Source organism: Nematolebias whitei, chromosome 6, assembly GCF_014905685.2.
Source record: "Nematolebias whitei isolate Nwh7 chromosome 6, NemWhi1, whole genome shotgun sequence".
Classification (NCBI taxonomy): domain Eukaryota; kingdom Metazoa; phylum Chordata; class Actinopteri; order Cyprinodontiformes; family Rivulidae; genus Nematolebias; species Nematolebias whitei.
The window spans coordinates 20,449,539-20,471,713 of record NC_056503.1 but is presented as its reverse complement, the minus strand read 5'-3'; the positions used below and the strand labels follow the sequence as shown (position 1 = coordinate 20,471,713).

The following is a 22,175-nucleotide window of genomic DNA, read 5'->3' as shown; positions in this document are numbered from 1 at the left end:
TTTCTGTCCCACAAGGTTCTTAAGGTCAAGTGTTTTGACCTTAGGCTTAGTTTGACATCAGGTTAGGTTCACTACAATTTTAAAAATGTTTTTTAAAAAAAATCCAAGTTTTCTTCTACAAGTCACACGATCGACTAGAAACCAGTCTGTGATCTACCACTAAATGTCAATCGACTGGTTGAGCACTCCTAGTGTAGATGGAAAAAAAGAAAGGGTGACAAAACACACCCTTGTGGGACTCCAGTATTCAAAACAATGCTGCTAGATTTAAAAGCATTGACCTTGACATGTTGGGGCTTGTTTGTTAAAAAAAAAATCCTTAATCCATAAAACCAAATGTGTAATAACTTGCTGTGCTTGAAGGCAATGGAGAAGAGTATTTATATTTACTGTACTAAAGGCAGATGAAAAACCCATCAATAAATCCTCACATAAAAGTTACAGGAGTCCAGATGCTTTGCCACTGTGTCCAGTAGGGTTAGGCTGGCATTCGCAACCTCTCGCTGTGACCTATAGGCAAACTGTAATGAATCCAAGCTCACCCTCACCATAGTAATAAGATCCTCCACCATCACCTGTTCCATGAACTTGCAGAGGATGGAGTTGAATGCCACAGGTCTAAAGTCATTCATGGCTTTTGCACACGTCTTGTTAAGAATAGGGATACTAGTTGTCTCCTTCCATGTTCTAGGGACAAAGCTTAATGTCAAAATCATCTGAAAGAGCTGTGCTACCACATGAGCTATAGGCTGCACACTCCTTCAGCAATTGTCCCTTGAGCCCATCGGGACCAGGGGCTTTCTTGGGATGTATCTTTGACAGGATTGAAACAACCCGACTCCCCTACCATGATTGGAGTAGGGTCAGGGCTGTTAGGGGTCCAGTGTACTGTAGCTGCAGTGTTGTTGAACTTAGCGTTAAAGGTGTTGAGCAAAAGAAATGGGCTCTAGACACTATCTCTGCTGGACTCAGTGCTCTATGGATCATGCTTTTAAGATTTTGTCATGCCTCCTTTACATTACCCCTGGAGAACCTTTCCTCAATCTCATCTTTGTAGTGGAGCTACATTAACTTCACACTTTAAAAGCTTTAAAAAGTTTTCTTGGTGCTTTTACTTTCCAGGATTCAAGCTCATCCTCTTCATCTTCTTCATCCTCTGACAGTGAAGATGAGACAAAGAAAAAGAAAAAGAAGAAGAAAAAGAAGGTAAAACGTAACATTTTATTTTTTGCAGAAATTTTTCATGTTTCATTCATTCATTCATTCATTCAACCTTTAACCATTTAAACAGATAAATCACATAGAGCCTCGAAGACTCATTTACAAGTTAGACCTGTTTGGACAGACAATAAATAGTGAAAGTGAAAAAAAAAAATCCTAACATGCTCTTAATCTTTGTCTGAAGATTAAAAGCATGAAAATGAAGGGAAAAAAATAAATAAAAAAACCTTGCACACAAGCACATAATGACGCTGACATTCTGCAGCCCCCTACCATCTACAGAATGTCAGCGCAAGGGTGGTGAGCATGTCCAGAGGCAACACACAGAGGCACTGCACACAGTTCCTCTGGAAATATCCGTACACTCTTGGTGGGTGCCGAGGACGGCCAAGGACGATGTCAGATACAATCCAAAGAGTCCTGAAATGATGATAGGATGTTTATTCAGCCGGGCCCATCTGATTGGTCCATAGACTTCCTCAGATGGGGGGGTGGGGTGGGGTAGGGGCAGAGCATCAAGGTTTACAGAGCTTACAGGCGAATTAAGATGCCAAATGTTCCAGGCAAATGTTTTCAGTCTTGGGTTCTCGTTTTTCATCATTTTGTTTTGCACTCTTCCCCTCAGCTGAATCAAATCAAATCAAATCAAATGACTGATTGATCTCATTTCTAGAGCTCCAGCTCATCTGATGAAAGTTCCTCATCTTCCTCATCCTCTTCTTCCTCTGACAGTGATGACAAGGTAAGACATACAGCTGTAAGCAGACAAAGTGTTCTGTAGTATTTCAATTATCTGCACATTTTTTATTTATAGAAGAAAAAGAAAGACAAGAAAAAGAAGAAGAAAAAAAAGGTAGAAATTTTTGTCTTTTTATTCAAATATCCTCATTGAGATTTTTGACAACTATGAAGAACTCGTCTGTTTATTTTTCCAGGATTCTTCATCTTCATCTTCTTCTTCATCCAGTGATTCTTCAAGTGATGATGAGAAGAAGAAAAAGAAGAAGAAAAAAAAGATGAAGGATAAGAAAAAGAAGGTAAAATGGTTTTATCTTTTCATTTTTTTCCCATATTTTTGTCCACATTTATTCATAAAAACTAATAAAAAATTGCAACGTAAAACATTATTGCTGTTTTTTTTCTCCAGGATTCATCTTCCTCTTCATCCAGTGATTCTTCAAGTGATGATGAGAAGAAGAAAAAGAAGAAAATGAAAAAGAAGAAGACGAAGAAAAAGGATAAGAAAAAGAAAAAGAAGGTAAAATGGTTTTATCTTATGTTTAAATATCACATTTATTTATAAAAACGTTGGTTACATACTGTAACCCCAGATTCTATGAGAATAGGCATGGCCTTTAAGGCTGTTGCTGGTGGGTTTATCCCTAAGGCGCTCAGCTCTGCACTGAAAACTTTAGTCCACGCCCACCTGCTGTGTGGGCCTCACCCCCGGTCCGTATAAATTACGATGAGACGGGAATCTGCTCCCAAATAGCGTTTTCTTCAGCCATTTAAGAACCAGTGAGGCCCAGCGCTTAAAGGGCTACGCCTATACTCATAAAATCTGGGGTTACAGTACGTAACCAATGTTTTATTTCATATAGTCTTCACCCTTTAAGGCTGTCGCTGGTGGGTTAAAGGTGAAGCAGGATGTAGTCTATGCATCACTGGGTTCACACAGACACAACATGAAGCACCTGCTTGCACAAAAAAAAAAAAAAATCATCACTCAGCCTTCTGTGTGTGTAATTACGCGCTGCGTAATTGCATGCTCCATGCGCAGGAGCGCACCGGAGAAAGATCTCTGGTGAGGAAAAAAGGCTGAGATAGCAGACCTGCTGCTGTGAATAGGAACAACACAGGTTACAAATTGTAACAGTGTAACGATAAACAGAGCAGACCAACAGCTCCTCAGGATGAACCGGTTAATAACAATAAAATCAGCAGTCATGAACTTGTGACTGATAATAAATATCTCACACTGCGACTACATGCAGGCAGGTGAGCTCAAACGTGAGGCTCCATGAAACAAATAATCATTCTGTCATAACCCTGAGAACAGAATGGGTCATGGAGAAAGTAGAAACATCACATAGATAAAAACAAATAATTGAAAATGGCGATGATCAGGCAGCCGCCATACAAATAATTCTCCACCGTCATCCCTCCATGCAGAGCCATGGAGGATGAGAACCCTCTGGTGGAATGCACTGATATTCTCTGGAGGATTCAGTCCAGATGAACTGTAAGCTTCAGAAATAGCCTCACACAACCAGTGTGAGAGGCGCTGGGTGGATAGAGGAGCCTGATCTAAAAACTCAGAATGAGCTTTGATCAGAGCGTGCAGGACCATCATTAGGTCTCACGGTGAAGCTAGTGGACGTGACACTGGTCAGCAGCAACATGATATGGTTTTTCACAGTGATTATTCTAGTTAGAGATTCATGAGTCTAACAGCCTCAGGGTAGAATCTGTTCCTCAGTCTAGTGGTTCTACACTTAATGATCCTCAACCTCCTTCCTGAGGGGAGCGGGGCAAAAAGTGTGTGTGCTGGGTGAGTGGAGTCTTTCATGTTGCAGGAGGTCCTCTTCCTGCATCTGGAGGTGTAAATGTCTGTGATGGTGGGGAGACTGACTCCAACAGACTTCTGTGCAGCCTTCACCACTCTCTGCAAAGCTTTTCTTTCTGCAGCTGTGCAGCCTCCATGCCACACATTGATGCTCGAGCACAGGATGCTCTCCACTGCACACCTGTAGAAGGAGGTGAGGACTGAGCTTCCCAGACCAGCTCCCCTCAGCCGCCTGAGGAAGTAGAGTCTCTGATGAGCTTTCTTGATCAGGCTGGTGGTGTTGTTGCTCCAGCTGAGGTTGTCATTCATGTGTACACCCAAGTACTTGTAGCTGGAGACCACGTCAACCGCAGATCCTCTTATGTTCAGGGGGATGTAGGTGTGTTTGTTCCTTCTGAATTCCACAATCATCTCCTTTGTCTTCTTCATATTGATGTGAAGGTTTTTCTCTTTGCACCAGCTCTCCAGGTGTTCCACCTCTTGCCTGTAGCTGGACTCATCATTGTTTGTGAAGCATCCCACCACTATCTGCAAACTTTACAATATGACAGCCTGGATGTGTAGCGACACAATCATATGTGAGCAGAGTAAACAGGAGAGGGCTCAACACATCCCTGAGGAGAGCCAGTGCTGTGGGTTATGATGGAGGAGGAGAAGTTGTGGCTCCTCACTGACTGTGGTCTGTTTGTTAAGAAGTCTAGTACCCAGATGAAAATGGAGGGGCTTAGTCCTAGTGTGAATAGTTTGGCCATCAGGGTTTGGGGGATCATGGTGTTGAATGCAGATGTGAATTCCACAAAGAGCATACAGATGTAAGAGTTTTTCTGCTCCAGGTGGTTGAGCGCAGTGTGGACCACAGAGGAGATGGCATCTTCTGTTGATCGGTTCTCACGGTATGCATACTGATGAGGGTCCTCGTTGATGTTAATGGTTTTTTTGATGCGAGTCATGACCAGTAATCTGCCGTCACTTGTTGTGTGTGTGTGTATCCGAAAATGCTGATCTCGCAGCAGGGGCATATGCTGAGTCACGTTTCAGACCGTGAAATAAACATTCTAGTGAAGCGACATGTGGTCCAGCCACTGTGATCCCACTGCTTGGGACAGACACATTCCTCCCAGCTTGACAGGAGCGCGTCTGTGAAAAACTGAGACGTGTGATGTAGGCCTGCTGATGGGAACTCCCTCTGACAGAATGAGTGGGTTTCCCCAGTGATTCAGATCGTTTCTCACGGAGGGGGGCACAAAGATAATCCACCTCTTCTGCGCACAGGATCTATGCACAGGCGGGCGGACCATCTCTGAAGGCGTCTCATGTAAAGTAGGCCCAACGGAACCATGATGTGGGCCGCTGACATCGTCCCAGGCGTCGCATGACAGGCAGAAATGTCACTATGCTGCAGGGTTTGACACGGCGGAGCTGGGTTTGACACAGTGGAGCTGAGCTGACAGAGCTTTGGCTCTCAGCTGTGATAAATGGCTCTCATTGTAGTTGAGTTAGCTCCACTTCCAGATAAACAATCATGTGGGACGGACGAACAGAAGTTTTCCCAGTTTATAGAAACCCCAGGTTTAGCAGGTGTAACACTAGTGTTTTGGTATGTGCGACAGCTTTCTAACTGGACCGAGTTAATAAGAGCAGATCGTCCAGATAAAAAGATTTCTCATTCCTGCCATGTGTAACGACTGCAGAGCCATCTCCACGCATTTTGAGAACGTGCATGGGGTGTTTCAGAATGATGGAAATGTGAAAATATGTACTCTTCAGATCTATGAAGGTGAAAACCAGTAGTTCTGGTGAAGTTCTCCAGCAGCTGTTGGGAGCTCTGGAAAGCATGTTTTTCGTCAGAAATTCCTGAACTTCTGACTGGAGAGACGAGCTCTGTTCTGGAGAAGACAGAACCGTCTCTATAATCCCTCTGAATGGTGGGGGTTGAGCTGCGAACTGCAGCGTGTAACCCCTTCTGATCAGATGGTCGTCCATCTGTCCAGGGAACACCATCGTTGCCACTCTGAGTAGCGCTTAGAGAGCGGGCACGCATTTGTGTTGTGTCATGTTTCTCATGAAGGTCAACCAGACTAAAAATCCTTACTGCCATCACTCGTTCCGGAGATTCTCTAGGGGAACCCAATGGGGGCTCTGACAGAAAAAAGGCTGTATGTGTGCCTCTGTGCTGGGTCCAGGCTGTGGTCTCACATAGAGCTGAGGTGAGCCGGCGCGCACCGAGAGGAGGCGTGAGCGTTTTCTGAGTGAGACACCGTTTCGGTGGAGGCTGCAGCTGTCGTGGGGAAACATGTTTACTCCCGCTGCGCTGTGAGTGGGCAGAAAAACAGCAGAAATTAAAAATGGGCTCTGGCTGAAAAACAAGGGATTTTTTTCCAGACTCGGTCTGCTGAAAAAACATCATTTTAGCTGACGTGGCAGACGAGTGTTTTGTGATATTTACTGTTTAGAGATTACTGGTTTGTTCTGTGTGGGGAATGTGTGAAGAGAGGCAGCTGTGAGCTCAGCTGATCTGACAGTCTCAGATGAACAACTTTCAGAGGTGTTTCTGTTTATATCAAAAACATACATCATCAATAAAAACACATACCTTCCCCTCAAGGATCTGTTGCCTGGTGGAGGGGGCCCGCGGGGCGTGAAGTCGCTGCTGTAGCTGTGGCGCTCCTCTGGTGCTGTTGCTGGCCAAGGCGGTCCCTCCAGTGGCCGTAGGGGCAGATGGACTGTGACGTCACCAGATGGTGTACAGTCTCTGAGACCTCCTTGGACCTCTGTAATTCCTCAAGGATGGTCCTGAAGTTGGCCTCGAACAGCGCCTCTGGGGTGATGTGGCCCTCCAGCAGGCCTTTCTGCAGCCTCTCTGACAAGGATGGTGAGAGGCGGAGCCAAGTGGTCCTCTGGATCATGGTCATCCAGGTGGCGATGCAGGACAGGCAAATCGCAGAGGTGGCACATGTTTAAGATGACATCAGCAGCTTTACAGAGAGAGCTCTTTGTCTCTGCCAGCAGGTCTGCTTCCTCCAGCCTCTTAGAGATGCTGTAGGCCAGCAGGGCGAAGTTGTTGTTCGCTGCGGCCATCTGGAATGAGCACTGGTGAGCTCGGTTGGGGACCTTGTCACCATCTGGTCATGCTTCCCTGGAGGGACAGGTTGCTGGTCCATCCTGGAAGCTTTTGCCCCAAGTGCCACCACCAGGCTTGGCTCCAGTGGGGGAGGGGGACCGAGGGAAAACCACCGATCGGGAAAACCATCTATCAGTAAAACCACCGATTGGTAAAACCCTCCACTCTGGAGATGGAGGTGAAGATGGAGACAGCTGTCTTCAGCTTGCCAGCCCAGCTACAGCCTCGTTCCAGTGTGACGTCACAGCTGGACAGCGAGGCCAGATGGGGTCAGGGCGACGAGCCCGGGTAGAGCCAACTTTGCCACCAGATCATCTGATCAGGGCAGGGGGAGGTGAGGGACGGAAGGTCCCTTGTGTTAACATCCTCCTGCATTATGCCGGGTAGCTCTGAGGAGGGCACCGATGGCTGGGAGTGGTGTGGTCGCCGACGTGGGAAGATCCAAGGTGGCTGAGCATCCGTTCGGCCACTCGTCTTCCGTCACTACGCTCTCCAAGAGGGAAGGGGCAGCTCCGCATCGCCTTTCTCGGAGAAGTCATTCGATTCACTGCGTGACTCTGCATCAAAGAAGGCGGTGGCGTCGTCCCACCACAGAAAAAAAAAAAACACTCATCGGAGCTGCTGCCAACAACGCCTTTTCCGAGGGAATCATCCGATTTACCTCAAGAAAAAACATGTTAGAAAAGGCGGTGGCGTCGTCCAGTGAGTAGCGGCCCCCCACAGAAAAACATTTGGCGGGGCTGCTGCTAGCATTGCCTTTGAGGGAATCATTTGATTACTGCGAGGAAAAAATACGTTAGAAAAGGCGATAGAGTTGTCCAGCGGGTAGCAGCCTGCCACAGAAAAGCACTCCTCGGTGCTTACCTTGAACAAGGCTGCTCGTCTGCTTCTCCTCAGGGAGGAAGAGCTCACCAAGACGGCAGGAGGTTGGCGTGGCGGAGATCCAGGCATCCTTAGCAAAGGTTGTGCCGGTCAAAGCTGGACAACTTTCCTTCTTCGTTCTTCTGACAGTGCTAGCTATCTGGCTGAAGAAAAAAATGGGAGCCGATTCCCGGTCTCACCATAATTTATACAGACCGCGGGTGAGGCCCACACAGCAGGTGGGCGTGGACTAAAGTTTTCAGTGCAGAGCTGAGCGCCTTAGGGATAAACCCACCAGCGACAGCCTTAAAGGGCGAAGCCTATACGAAATATAACTATCAAAAAATAGAAATGCAAAACCTCACCATCCATCATCTGTTTTTTTCTCCAGGATTCATCTTCCTCTTCATCCAGTGATTCTTCAAGTGATGATGAGAAAAAGAAGAAGAAGAAGAAGAAGAAGAAGAAGAAGAAGAAGGATAAGAAAAAGAAAAAGAAGGTACAATGTTTTTATCTTTTCATGTCTAATTAATTTTTTTCAATTATTTTGTCCCAAGAACCACGTCTCCACGGCAGCAGGGCTCCAGGTGTGGATGAGATTCACCCTGATTTCCTTAAGGGTGGATTGCTCTCTTTGGCTCGAGGGTGAGGTTCTGCCTCAAGTGGAGTTCAAGTATCTTGGGGTTTTGTTCAGTAGAGGAAGGGATAATTTTGATAAAAATTTGTTATGAATTTTATTCTGAAGGGGCACCACTCTCAAACTTTGAGAGAAAAAGTCTGAACATCAGCCTCAGATATTATTGTGTAATTACCTCAAATCAACCTCTTTAAAGTGAGTTCTTTTACATGAAAGCTTCGAATGTCATAAAAAACACACGCTTAAGCGTACAATTTTTTTTTTACTTCCATTTGGCTATATATGGGCAAATAACTATTGGAAATTATTGCTTACATTTAAATGATGACTTCAATCAACCTTTATTTAGACAGGTAAATCCCATTGAGCCTACTTTGTTTAACAACCGGAGTTTATGGAAATTAACTTGACCTTTAAAATACTTGCTAGCAGAAATTAACAGGTAAAATGAAATTATTCGATGTGATTACCCAAACACGGGCAGCACGGTGGCGCAACGGGTAGAGCTGCTGCCTCTCAGCGAGCAGGTCCTTGGTTCAAACCCCAGTCCAGGGGCCTTTCTGGGTGGAGTTTGCATGTTCTCTCCGTGCATGCGTGGGTTTTCTCCGGGTACTCTGGTTTCCTCCCACAGACCAAAAACATGCATGTTAGGCTGATTGGTAACTCTAAATTGTCCCTAGGTGTGAGTGAGAGAGTGAATGGTTGTTTGTCTCGTTTGTCTCTATGTGGCCCTGTGATGGACTTGCGACCCGTCCAGGTTGTACCCCGCCCCTTGCACAGTGATTGCTGGACATGGGCACCAGCGACCCCCGTGACCCAAAAATGAAATAAACGGGTAAAGATAATGGATGGATGGATGGATGGATTACCCAAACCAAAATGAGATGGAATAAAAGTAAATGTAATATTCTGAAACTTTCAGCAGGGCAAATTAACAATACAAATTTAACCAAAGGAAAATGCTTTGTTTACCAATGATTAAATTTGGATCTTAAATTTAAGGAAAAATAATTACTGAACTGAGTTAATACTAATTTGGTTGAAATCTAAATTTAAGGACAACAGGCATCACATCCCAGAGTAAATCAGTTTCTCCTACCGGGAGCAATATTCAAACGACTGCAGTAGATACCAGAGAGACTCTTTCTCTGCTGAGATGGTCAGAGCGACGTCAAAGGTGGAGATTCCTTTCACATCCCTGGGCATCGGTTGAGGAGTCTGGATCCCTGGTTCTGAGTGGTCAGCCAACGCTTCTCCGGGAGTTCTGGGTCGCTGTTATTAGCTCTGGTGATGCAGCTGCAAGTATCTCTGCTTTGGATCGCCGAAAGATAGTTCCATCAAACTTGGCTAAAATGGAAACTTTCTATTTTATAATGAAGCTGTCTGTAGGTTGTTTGACTTCTAAAATCTTACTACTCCTTGGAGATCTTTTTCTTTCTTTCATTCTCGTCCGTCGACTTCTCAGGGTCCCTGTAAACAACTTTTTAACAACCACCTACAACTCTGAAGGGGCATGATCAACCCACCCAATCAAGAACATTTCAACAACAATCAATAAACATCAAACATTTTGTTGCTTCTAGTTCATTATTTGGCACAGTTACTAATGGAAAATCAGCCACTTCACTTAATAACCAAACTTCTACAAATCAAATCCCTCCTACAAGTCAATTCTCAGTTAATCACACCTTCTCTTTTTCTCCGTTCTCATTTAGTGAGATAAATAAACTGTTAAAGGTCTTGATCCTAAAAAATCTGCAGGACCACATGAACTTCCACCTTATTTCTTAAGGCTGGCTGCTCATATAATCGCAGTCCCTGTGACCCACATCTTTAATATTTCCATAAACCAAAACTCCTTCCCAGACGCTTGGAAAACAGCCTTTGTTCTTCCTTTGCTGAAGGGAGGTGACCCCACCTCACTGAACAACTATCGGCCAATCTCTAAACTCTGCATTTTAGACAAGGTTCTAGAAAAACTGATAAACTCTCAAATCAAAAATTACCTGGACTTATTTAACATCTTACCTCACCATCAGTCAGGCTTCAGGAAACAACACAGCACAACCACTGCTTCACTGAAGGCTTTTAATGACATTGTTGAAGCACTGGATGCTAAGGATTATTGTGCTGCACTTTTTCTTAGACCTGTCTAAAGCTTTTGACACTGTGGATCATAACATCTTCTGTCATAAGCTCTCAGAAATCGGTTTCTCAGATCACACCATTGGCTGGTTCTCTAACTATCTCTCAGACCGGAAGCAATGTGTTCAACATAATGGTACTTCCTCCAGTTATTTAACAGTCAACAATGGTGTATCACAAGGCTCAGTCTTAGGACCCACCCTCTTTACAATCTACATAGGTAATGTGGGTCAGAGCATCCTTGACACATCCTTACATTTCTATGCTGATAACACAGTTGTTTATTGTTGAACTAAAACAGTTGAAAAGGCTTTCCAGCTTTTGCAATCTGCATTTGGCATCACCCAGTCAAATTTGTTCCACCTCAAACTTGTCTTAAACGCTGATAAAACCAAAGTTTTTTTTTTTTCAAATAGGAAGTTGGTCCCAGCAGTTCTTCCTCTGATTTCATCCTCAAATCTTGTCCCGATTGAGTTTGTCGATTCCTATAAATATTTGGGTCTTGGTCGACTCGCATCTCTCTTTTAAGCTCCATGTGGAAAAAATAGTAAAGAAACTGAAAGTTAAACTGGGTTACTTTCTCAGAAACAGATCCTGTCTAACTCTGAATGCTAGGAAACGCCTTGTAACTGTGACTTTCCTTCCCTCCCTTGATCACGGTGACATTATTTATGTGAACGCTCTTACAAGAACCCTGCAGATGTTGGATGCTGTCTATCATGGTGCGCTAAGATTCATAACTGGCTGTGATTATCATACCCACCACTGCACCCTGTATTCACTGGTTAACTGGTCATCATTAACTTCACACAGACTCTCCCACTGGTACATTTTCATCGTTAAATCATTTCTTGGTCTGCTGCCTTCATACATCTCCTCCTACATGTCTCTGTGTGAGTGCATCTACAGTGTGCGCTCTGTGGACATTATTACCTGCAGTGTTCCCTCAGTGAGGACTGAACATGGCAAAAGGGCCTTCTCCTACTCCTCTCCTGTTTCCTGGAATATCTTACAAAAAGATCTGAAGCTCTCGACCATGACCTCTCTAAGTGGCTTTAAGAATCTTTTGGGACTACTGGCAAGAACCAATGCAGACATATTCCTGTTTTTAGTTTTCTACATTCGCCTTATAATCTAGCTGTTTTTGTTACTTTTTTTGCCATCTTATTTGTATAAAAAAAAATCTGTATGCCTTTTTCTAACTGTCTATTGTTGTCACTGTTGTCCATTGTTGTCATCATTCTTTGTTGAAATCAGGTCTCTCTTGTAAACGAGTCCTCAAGGCTCAATGGGATTTACCTGTCTAAATAAAGGTTGAATGAAAAAAGAAAGAGGCGTGGAATTAAGACTTAATTTGGCTTAACTTTTACCAATTTAAGCATTACCTTAATTCACTCTGCTGAAAAGTCCTCAAATAAAAGAAATGCAAAACACTTCTTTCATCTTTCTTTAAGTGAGATTAAATCAATAAAAACACTTTTGTTAAACTTGTGAACAGTAAAACAAGTTTGCCATCTTTTGGCTACAGATTCTTTTCAGCTGTAAAAGAAAAACAAGGCAAGTTATTAGTTATTCCCAGTAAATAATTATTTCATTACAGAAAAACATTGATTTTCCCATAATATGAATGGAAAGTCTGTCCATTCTTCTAAATGGAGCAGGGGAACTGTGGGTGACAGAAATAAATAATGAGAGTGATGTATGACCCTACATTTACGAGTGAGGGAAGAATAGAGCGTGAGATTGACAGAGATTGGTGCAGCGTCTGCAGTATTGTGAACTCTGTGCCAGTCTGTTTTTGGTGGAGAGGGAGCTGAGCTGTAATGCAAAGCTCTCCGTTTACCAGTTGGTCTACATTCCTACCCTCACCTATGGTCATGAGCTCTGGGTAGTGACAGAAAGAACGAGATTGCGGATACAGGAGGTTGAAATGAGTTTCCTCCTCAGGGTAGCTAAACTCTCCCTTAGAGATAGGGTGAGAAGTTTAGTTATCCAGAAGATACTCTGTGTAGAACTGCTGCTCCTTCACATCCAGAAGAGCCAGTTGAGGTGGTTCGGGCATATGATAAGTATGCTCCCTGGGTGACACCCTAGGGAGGTGCTTTGGGCATTTCCAACTGGGAGGACACCCCAGGGAAGACGCAGGACATTCTGGAGAGACTATGTCTCTTGAAAACAAAAAAAAAGTCCATACTCAATAATCCAGGTATACAATCCAACAATTTTCAGTCAGGTCATCTGGACAGTTTCTTTTTCTTTTTTTTTTCTGAAACGTTTCACCTTCTATCTAGAAGGCTTCATAAGTCAAGGAAACACACAACACAAAACTGATTCTTCCCCCAAACAGCTTACTCCAAAGTGGAACAAACCAGTTATGTTGGTGCTTAGATGGTGTCTTTGGCACGCCCCCTCCTCTTGTGCCGGCCCTCTTCCTCATCAACAATCATGTCAAACTGGTTCAAAACCAAAAAAAGTCCATGCTCAATAACCCAGGTATGCAATCCAACAATTTTCAGTCAGGTCATCTGGACAGTTGACTGTCCAGATGACCTGACTGAAAATTGTTGGACTATGTATCTTGGTTTGTCTGGGGTCCATGGGGTCCTCCCAGAAAAGCTGGAAGAGGTGGCTGTGGAAAGAGATGTCTGGACCTCCCTGCTCAAGCTGCTACCCCCGCAAACCGACTTTGAAACAAGCGAAAGATAATGAATGGACGGATGGATGGATTTTTGTCCACATTTATTAATAAAATATATTCAAAAATTGTAATGTAGAACTTCAACATCTATCATCACTGTTTTTCTCCAGGATTCTTCTTCCTCTTCATCCAGTGATTCTTCAAGTGATAATGAGAAGAAGAAGAAGAAGAAGAAGAAGAAGAAAAAGAAGAAGAAGAAAAAGGATAAGAAGAAGAAAAAGAAGGTAAAATGGTTTATATTTTTACATGTTTAATGATTTCATATTTTCGTACACATTTATTCATCAAAACTAAACTGGTATGGCCAAAAAAAAAAGTCAGCACCAAAAAAAAAGGTCACACTAATATTTTGTTGGACCACCTTTAGCTTTTATTTCAGCATGCATTCACTGTGACATTGTTTCGATAAGCTTCTGCAATGTCACATGATCTATTTCCATCCAGTGTTGCATTAATTTTTCACCAATATCTTGCATTGATGACTAGGCACAGGCATGATGGATGCATCACTTCACCTGCCTCTCTTCTTACCCTGATGCACCCATCACTCTGGAACAGGGTAAATCTGGACTCAGACCACATGACCTTCCTCCATTGCTCTAGAGTCCAATCTTTATGCTCCTAGCAAATTGAAGCCTTTTTTTCCCAGTTAGCCTCACTGATTAGTGGTTTTCTTAAGGCTAAACAGCTGTTCAGTCCCAATCCCTTGCGTTCCCTTCACATTGTGCGTGTGGAAATGCTCTTACTTTCACTATTACACATAGCCCTGAGTGCTACTGTTGTTTTTGTTCAATTTAATTTCACCAAAAGTTTAAGTGATCGCCGATCACGATCATTCAGGATTTTTTTCCGGCCACATTTCTTCCTCGAAGAGGATGAGTCCCTACTATTCTTCTAGTTTTTAATAATGTATTGGACAGTTCTTAACCCAATTTTAGTAGTTTCTGCAATCTTCTTAGATGCTTTCTCTGCTGGATGCCAATGATTTGACTCTTCTCAAACAAACTGACATCTTTTCCACGACCATGCGATGTGTCTTTTGACATGGTTGTTTAAGAAATGAGAGGCAACTCATTGCACCAGTTGGGGTTAAAAAACTTGTTGTCAGCTGAAAGATAATTGCCCATGCAGTAATTATCCAATAGGAGGCTCGTACATATTTGCTTAGTTAAATCCAGGTGGCAACTTTTTTTTTTGGCCAGGCAGTGTATTAAAAAATTGTAATGTAGAACCTCGATCCATCATCACAGTTTTTTTCTCCAGTATTCTTCTTCATCTAATGATTCTTCAAGTGACAATGAGAAGAAGAAGAAAAAGAAGAAGAAGGATAAGAAGAAGAAAAAGAAATACAAGAAAAAGGTATATTAGACATGGTTAGCGCCCCCCCCCCCCCGAAAAAAAAAATCCTCGTTGTTGACATTCTAAAAGTTAAAGTTGAGTAACGTTGTATGTTTTAGTCCAAGGACTCATATTCTTCTAGTAATGATGATGACAAGAAGAAGAAAGACAAGAAGAAGAAGGTTGGTATAGAGCGATGATGCAATTTACATTTCTTGTCAAAGTGTGTTTTTGAGTCAGTGAGTGTTACTGGTTTTGTGTGTGAGCAGGACTCCAGCTCCAGTACTTCCAGCGACAGTGACAAGGAAAATAAGGGAAAAAAGAACAAGAAGACACAGGTCAAGAAATACTCAATACTCAATAAATAAATATTGCCACTTTATGTCCCCCGGTTTCCCTGCTTTCCTTCCCAGAGTTTACATTACGCATGGGTAAAATAAGGCCTGGGGGCCAAAAAAGGCCCTCAAGCAATCTCAATCTCAACATTGTCACACAAAAATAAAACTGGAAATAAATCCATGAAACCATCTAGTGATGGCCTTTATTTTACCACGTAGGTAAATTAAGAACCATTTCTCTTTACAGTGATGACCTGGCCTTGAATTTAGTCATGGCTGATGAAGAAAGTTAAAACACAGTCTACTTATTACCCTTTAACCAGATTGTAAATTAACGCTTTTTGACTGCAGTTTTCAGTTGTGCTGATGGATCTGTCAAAAAAAAACAAAAAACAATACTGGGTACGTTTTAGCCAAGAGTTGATGACACAATCATTAGTTCACAGGCACTGTAATTATTATGTCACAAAAGTACAGTTGTATTAGGATTAAGCATGAAACTTAACTATTTTTTAGCAAAAAAAAAAAAAAAAAAAAGAGTCTGCAAGGGCCTTTCATCATTTCTGCCTGAAGGAATATTAACAGTCAAGAAAAATGTGGCAAATGTCAGTTTTACATTGCTATGTGAAGAAAACTACATTTTTGCAGATGATGTGATGTTCTATATGATAAGTGCAGGTAGCACACTGTCTTTATGTTTCCATTCCCTTTTCCCACCATGGTTTAGAATCAGCAGGTAGTAAGATCCCCTTTACTCTGATTAATGACGTAGCTGGGGTGCTGTAAATTTGGAAAATCTTCAGTTTGAAGGCAATGATGATGCTAATACAATTACCAAACTGGTTTTCTCCGTCTAATTTCCACATCCCAGAAAAGCTCTCCTGCACCCTGACCATTTTCTATTCATCAGCAGCACATTCCCACAATGAAACTTATCCACAAGAAAACCATGAGCTGGGCATCACCTTGGTATGACTGTTGGGTTGTGTCAAGATGCAGCTAGAACATTACACATTGCTAGCTAGCACAAAGCTATTTAAAAAATAAAAAATAAATTTTTTTTGGTACTCTATTAATCTCCAATGAGGAAATTATCAAGAGATCACAGATTATTTCCATGCAGATGGAAACACATTTTGGGAGATTTCTGGGCCTCCACAATCAGTTTCAGTCTTTCTGCAAAGAAAAAGAAAATCTGAGCAGTCTCAAACAAATTCATCCTCCTCCAGCAGATCTGACCTAGATGAGACAGGATTGTTGCTTTGCATCCAAAAGGTGAATAAAGGAGAGTCTGAGATATTTATTGGTACAAAAAAAGCAATGATAAGTCATTGGAGCTGCACAGTGAAAGTATGGTGAAAGCATGGCTGGATTCTAGTGGCTGAAGCCAGTGCTTAATTTGTAAACCAAACGATCCTGGAACACAAATGGGTGGGTGGAGGGCGTTGGTCTGGGGGTCCTCCCCAGAATTTTTTGAATAAAGTAGATGTCATTTCCTGCATTCTGGTGTATTTTAACAGGTTGTTAAACATCTATGTTTACCTATATTTGTAAACATTTGATTCAGTAATTATTCTAGAGAGCAATAAGATGTAGCCTTACCAACAGCCCTCCTTGTGTGAATAGAGCACGCTTTGCTTCTCTCAAGCATCCTCATACCTGCTCCAGTATCTCCATTGCCACTGCCTTCAGGTGCTTCAATTCTCGGTTGTTTAGTTGTACGAGAAGACTTTTTTTTTTTTATGAAAGTAAATTAGACTGTCTTTTTGACATTTTGATTGCTGTTATTTTGACAAATTGGCACAATTGTTTTTGATACGTGATGTAGCTACGCAATGCGATTACCCTTCAAACATTTCTCTCATATTTTTAATAAATAAATTACATTTTATGAATGACTTACTTAAACTGTAAAACTGATTTTGCAATTTAGTTGTGCTGTTTAATTATATTTTTTTATAATTAAATTACTCATGACTACTTTTAGGGGCAGAGATTTTATTAAGGGTAGAAGTTGAAATGCTTACTTAAAGGGGCAGCTCGTATCCATCCATCCATCCATCCATCCATTATCTTTACCCGCTTATTCCATTTTGGGTCACGGGGGTCGCTGGTGCCCATGTCCAGCAATCACTGTGCGAGGGGCGGGGTACACCTTGGACAGGTCGCAGTCCAACACAGGGCCACATAGAGACAAACGAGACAAACAACCATTCACTCTCTCACTCACACCTAGGGACAATTTAGAGTTACCAATCAGCCTAACATGCATGTTTTTGGTCTGTGGGAGGAAACCGGAGCCAGCTCGTATGTGATATTAAAATAACTTGTAAGTTGATGTTATGCTTAAATTTAGTGCTTATTTAATTATTTTCAGATTACATGTCCAATATAGGTTTTATTAGTTCAAGGCAGTCACATTTGTTCATAATTGTATTATTAGTAAGCCTGAGAGTAACCGGATCCAAGCAAACAGTTACCAGGACACACCCTGTCAAAATAAGAGAGTTCCCAGATCATATTCTGGCAGGATCTGGCTCAAATTAAGACCTGCTTGTAGCAAGAGTGACCATGGTACACAATGTGCATACCAGCTATGCCACCAAGAGTGTTGCAAAGACTTCATTGAAACACTGCCATCACAATACCCCAGTATCCATCTAAGACCCTAACATGCTCACGGCATGTCAAAAAACCACCACAACCTTTCTATGAAAGTGTCAGTCATGGTCAAAGTCATCAGTGATGTACCACACACACATCATCATGGAGTCCACTGTGTTCTAAATTCACTACTGAAGACTGCCAGGACTCTGCACAGACAATTTACATGCTAGCTGGCTTTTCTTAAATGTCATAGTTAAGTCATCACCCAGTGTTAGGAAGACCTAAGGATGAAAATGGTAAGTGTGCTCCATCTTCAACTTCTGCTGCTTATCCGTGGTTGGGTTGCAGGTAACAGGTCCAGGAAAGAAACCCAGACATCCCTCTCTCTCCCCAGCGACACTCTCCAGCTCCTCCTGGGGGACCCCAAGGCATTTCCAGACCAGAGAAGATATGCAATCCCTCCAGCAGATTCTGTGCCTAACCCAAGGCCTCTTCTTGGGACATACCCAAAATATCTCTAAAGGGAGTTTGTCCTGGAGGCATCCTCATCAGATGCCCGAACCACTGAAACTGATTGCTTTTGTTGTGAAGAAGCAGCGGCTCTACTCTGAGCTCCCCTTGAATGAAGGAGTTCCTCACCCTATCTCTAAGGCTGAGCCCGACCACCCTACAAAGGAAGCTTATTTCATCCACTTGAATCTGGAATCTCAATCTTTTGATCATGATCCAAACTTCATGACCACATGTGAGGGTTGGATGGACCACTCTATCCAGCTTTGCCTTTCTATTCACTTCTTTCTTAACATAAAGTGATCTTAACACCCTCATTACTGAGGATGAGGCCCCAATTCGTCAATGCAACTCCTGCTCCATCCTACTATCACTCGAACAAAATGCCCAGATACTTGAACTCCACCACCTGAGGCAACGACTCCCCTTGAACCAGAAGAGGCATTCTACCCATTTCTGGTTGAAGTAAACAGTACAGGTCCTTCTAAAAAAATTAGCATGTTGTGATAAAGGTCATTATTTTCCATAATGTAATGATAAAAATGAAACTTTCATATATTTCAGATTCATTGCACACCAACTGAAATATTTCAGGTCTTTAATTGTTTTAATACTGATGATTATGGCATACAGCTCATGAAAACCCAAAATGCCTGTCCCAAAAAATTAGCATATTTCATCCCACCAATGAAAGACAAGTGTTTTTTAATACAAAAAACACCAACCTTCAAATAATCATGTTCAGTTATGCACTCAATACTTGGTCGGGAATCCTTTTGCATGAATGACTGCTTCAATGCGGCGTGGCATGGAGGCAATCAGCCTGTGACACTGCTGAGGTGTTATGGAGGCCCAGGATGCTTCGATAGCGGCCTTAAGCTCATCCAGAGTGTTGGGTCTTGCGTCTCTCAACTTTCTCTTCACAATATCCCACAGGTTCTCTATGGGGTTCAGGTCAGGAGAGTTGACAGGCCAATTGAGCACAGTAATACCATGGTCAGTAAACCATTTACCAGTGGTTTTGGCACTGTGAGCAGGTGCCAGGTCGTGCTGAAAAATGAAATCTTCATCTCCATAAAGCTTTTCAGCAGATGGAAGCATGAAGTGCTCCAAAATCTCCTGATAGCTAGCTGCATTGACCCTGCCCTTGATAAAACACAGTGGACCAACACCAGCAGCTGACATGGCAACCCAGACCGTCACTGACTGTGGGTGCTTCACACTGGACTTGTGGCATTTTGGCATTTCCTTCTCCACAGTCTTCCTCCAGACTCTGGCATCTTGATTTCCAAATGACATGCAAATTTTGCTTTCATCCGAAAAAAGTACTTTGGACCACTGAGCAACAGTCCAGTGCTGCTTCTCTGTAGCCCAGGTCAGGCGCTTCTGCCGCTGTTTCTGGTTCAAAAGTGGCGTGACCTGGGGAATGCGGCACCTGTAGCCCATTTCCTGCACACGCCTGTGCACGGTGGCTCTGGATGTTTCTACTCCAGACTCAGTCCACTGCTTCCGCAGGTCCCCCAAGGTCTGGAATCGGCCCTTCTCCACAATCCTCCTCAGGGTCCGATCACCTCTTCTCGTTGTGCAGCGTTTTCTGCCACACTTTTCCCTTCCCACAGACTTCCCACTGAGGTGTCTTGATACAGCACTCTGGGAACAGCCTATTCGTTCAGCAATTTCTTTCTGTGTCTTACCCTCTTGCTTGAGGGTGTCAATGATGGCCTTCTGGACAGCAGTCAGGTCGGCAGTCTTACCCATGATTGCGGTTTTGAGTAATGAACAAGGCTGGGAGTTTTTAAAAGCCTCAGGAATCTTTTGCAGGTGTTTAGAGTTATATCGTTGATTCAGATGGTTAGGTTAATAGCTTGTTTAGAGAACCTTTTCATGATATGCTAATTTTTTGGGACAGTCATTTTTGGTTTTCATGAGCTGTATGCCATAATCATCAGTATTAAAACAATTAAAGACCTGAAATATTTCAGTTGGTGTGCAATGAATCTGAAATATATGAAAGTTTCATTTTTATCATTACATTATGGAAAATAATGACCTTTATCACAATATGCTAATTTTTTTTAGAAGGACCTGTATTGTTTTAGTGGACCTATAAATAATGTTATTGCTATTTTTTATGCATGGAGGGAGTTCTCATACCTAATATTTTTTCCTGTGGCTTACTCTGTCTGTTTTCTTTCTTTTTACTGTTTTAGTTCCAGGACAGCCCTGACGGAGACCATATCAACAAGCCAAAAACAGATGGTTCATGCTCAGGTGGCAGCAAACCTTCTGCCTCAAGCGGAAGCAGTATCGACCCAAGTGGTACCAGTGTGGCACCCTCCGTGCCATTTCACTCTAAACTCGGTGTGAAGCTGGATCCTCCGAGTTCTTCCTCTGACACCAAACCAGCCAGCTCCGGCTCCCAACTGAATATGGAAGACAGAGTCCCGATTCGCAGCCCCATGGAGACCCTGATGGGGAGTCCACGAACGGTTGGAGATGTAACAACACGAACCACCAGCCACCTCTCTTCGAGTGACCTTCTGAGAGGCCCCAGGCCTTACGTACCATAAGATGTAATGGGGTGAAAAAAATCTTGATTAAAAGAATGAAGAAAGAAAAATAAAACATGGTTTAGTGGGAAGTAATGCTGAGATTTACTATGGTGAGGTTTTTTTTGGGTGGTTATATATATTTTCTTCTTTTGGATTTAGACAAAAATCACCTAAGAACAAAATAAAACAAGATGACTTACTTCTCACAAGAATCAGCAACATTTATTTAAAAATACCTTTATCTCATTTAATGGATTGAAAAAAAAGTAACAGTGATACAATGAAATTAAATAATTCTAAATTATTAATTTGGGTGAATAAATGTGGTTTGTGTGTATTTTGTCTCTGCTGTGCTTCTTCATTTTGTACCTTGTCGCAGAACGAAAAAGGTGAATTGGAAATACCTTCTGTCTGTCTGTCCGTCTATGTGTCCTTTCGTGAATGTTGTGAGCAAGACTTGGAAAAACAAGTGAGGTACCAACTTCCATTTTGATGTGTGGCTGCATCTAAGCATAGGATTTTGATAGTTCAAAATTCAAGATGGCCACCATTTATATGCTATATGTTCCAAGTTGGATAATTTGAGAAACAAGCAATGGGTCATCTTATTTGTTGGTGTGTGGCTACATCTAGGAGTAAGAAAAGTTTTTCTTTCAAAAATTGGGTTGCCATGTCAAAATCCAAAATGGCCACTGTCATATGTCATATATATATATATATATATATATATATATATATATATATATATATATTTATATATATTTATATATATATATATATATATCTCTTATGTTTGGTTGATCTTGTTTCTGTTTTTAAGTGCTTTATCAACAAAGTTGTATGGTATGGTACATTAAGCAGCCACCCCAATAATTTGAGGAAACTTTGCTTTCTACTTTTTATATTGCTTCAAAGTTGTATATAGTAGCATAGTCTCTTAAAATGATTGGGGTGGCCGTTAGGGTGGGCAAAGATTAATCTCTGGTGCCCAAGGCCCCCATTGGCCACCTACTGGCTCTGCCATTGAACCTGGTGGTGAATAAATTTGCTTCCTCCACTCTCCATGATCATCACTCTGTACCACCTCAGACAAGTATATCCATCCATCCATCCATCCATCCATCCATTATTGTTTACCCGTTTCTTCCATTTTGGGTCACAGGGTTGCCAGTGCCCATGTCCAGCAATCACAGTGCAAGGGGTGGGGTACACCCTGGACAGGTCGCAAGTCCATCACAGGGACACACAGAGATAAACGAGACAAACAACCATTCTCTCTCTCACTCACACCTAGGGACAAATTTAGAGTTACCAATCAGCCTAACATGCATGTTTTTGGTATGTGGGAGGAAACCGGTGTGCCCAAAGAAAACCCACACATGCACAGAGAGAACATGCAAACTCCACCCAGAAAGGCCCCTGGACTGGGATTTGAACTGGCAACCTTCTCGCTGAGCGGCAGCAGCTCTACCAGTTGTGCCACCCCAGACAAGTATAAAAAAGGTAAATAAAATAAAAACTACCTATTTCATCTCCACAATGTAACTCGTAGCTAATTGAATATCTTGTACCAAAAACAAT

At 42.5% G+C, this 22,175-nt stretch overlaps 1 protein-coding gene and 1 long non-coding RNA gene across 2 annotated transcripts; both read left to right on the top strand.

Moving 5' to 3' along the window:
- Positions 1 to 1,128: 1,128 nt before the first annotated feature.
- Positions 1,129 to 1,963, top strand: LOC119411166. The gene is made up of 2 exons (XR_005186878.1): positions 1,129 to 1,206; positions 1,895 to 1,963. It is a non-coding gene; the product is annotated as an uncharacterized LOC119411166 (long non-coding RNA).
- A 197-nt stretch (positions 1,964 to 2,160) lies between these two features.
- On the top strand, positions 2,161 to 20,726 carry LOC119411165 (protein pxr-1). The gene is made up of 8 exons (XM_037678093.1): positions 2,161 to 2,258; positions 2,369 to 2,479; positions 8,161 to 8,268; positions 13,360 to 13,473; positions 14,513 to 14,608; positions 14,707 to 14,769; positions 14,857 to 14,925; positions 20,253 to 20,726. Exons 1-8 carry the CDS (start codon positions 2,238 to 2,240, stop codon positions 20,610 to 20,612), a joined length of 942 nt encoding a protein of 313 aa, XP_037534021.1. The 5' UTR covers positions 2,161 to 2,237; the 3' UTR covers positions 20,613 to 20,726.
- Positions 20,727 to 22,175: the final 1,449 nt, after the last annotated feature.

Coding starts and splice junctions, on each gene's coding strand:
- LOC119411165 (XM_037678093.1), top strand. CDS start 2,238: ATGAAGGATAAGAAAAAGAAG. Junction 2,259..2,368: donor TGAAGGATAAGAAAAAGAAG/GTAAAATGGTTT, acceptor TTTTTTCTCCAG/GATTCATCTTCCTCTTCATC. Junction 2,480..8,160: donor ATAAGAAAAAGAAAAAGAAG/GTAAAATGGTTT, acceptor TTTTTTCTCCAG/GATTCATCTTCCTCTTCATC.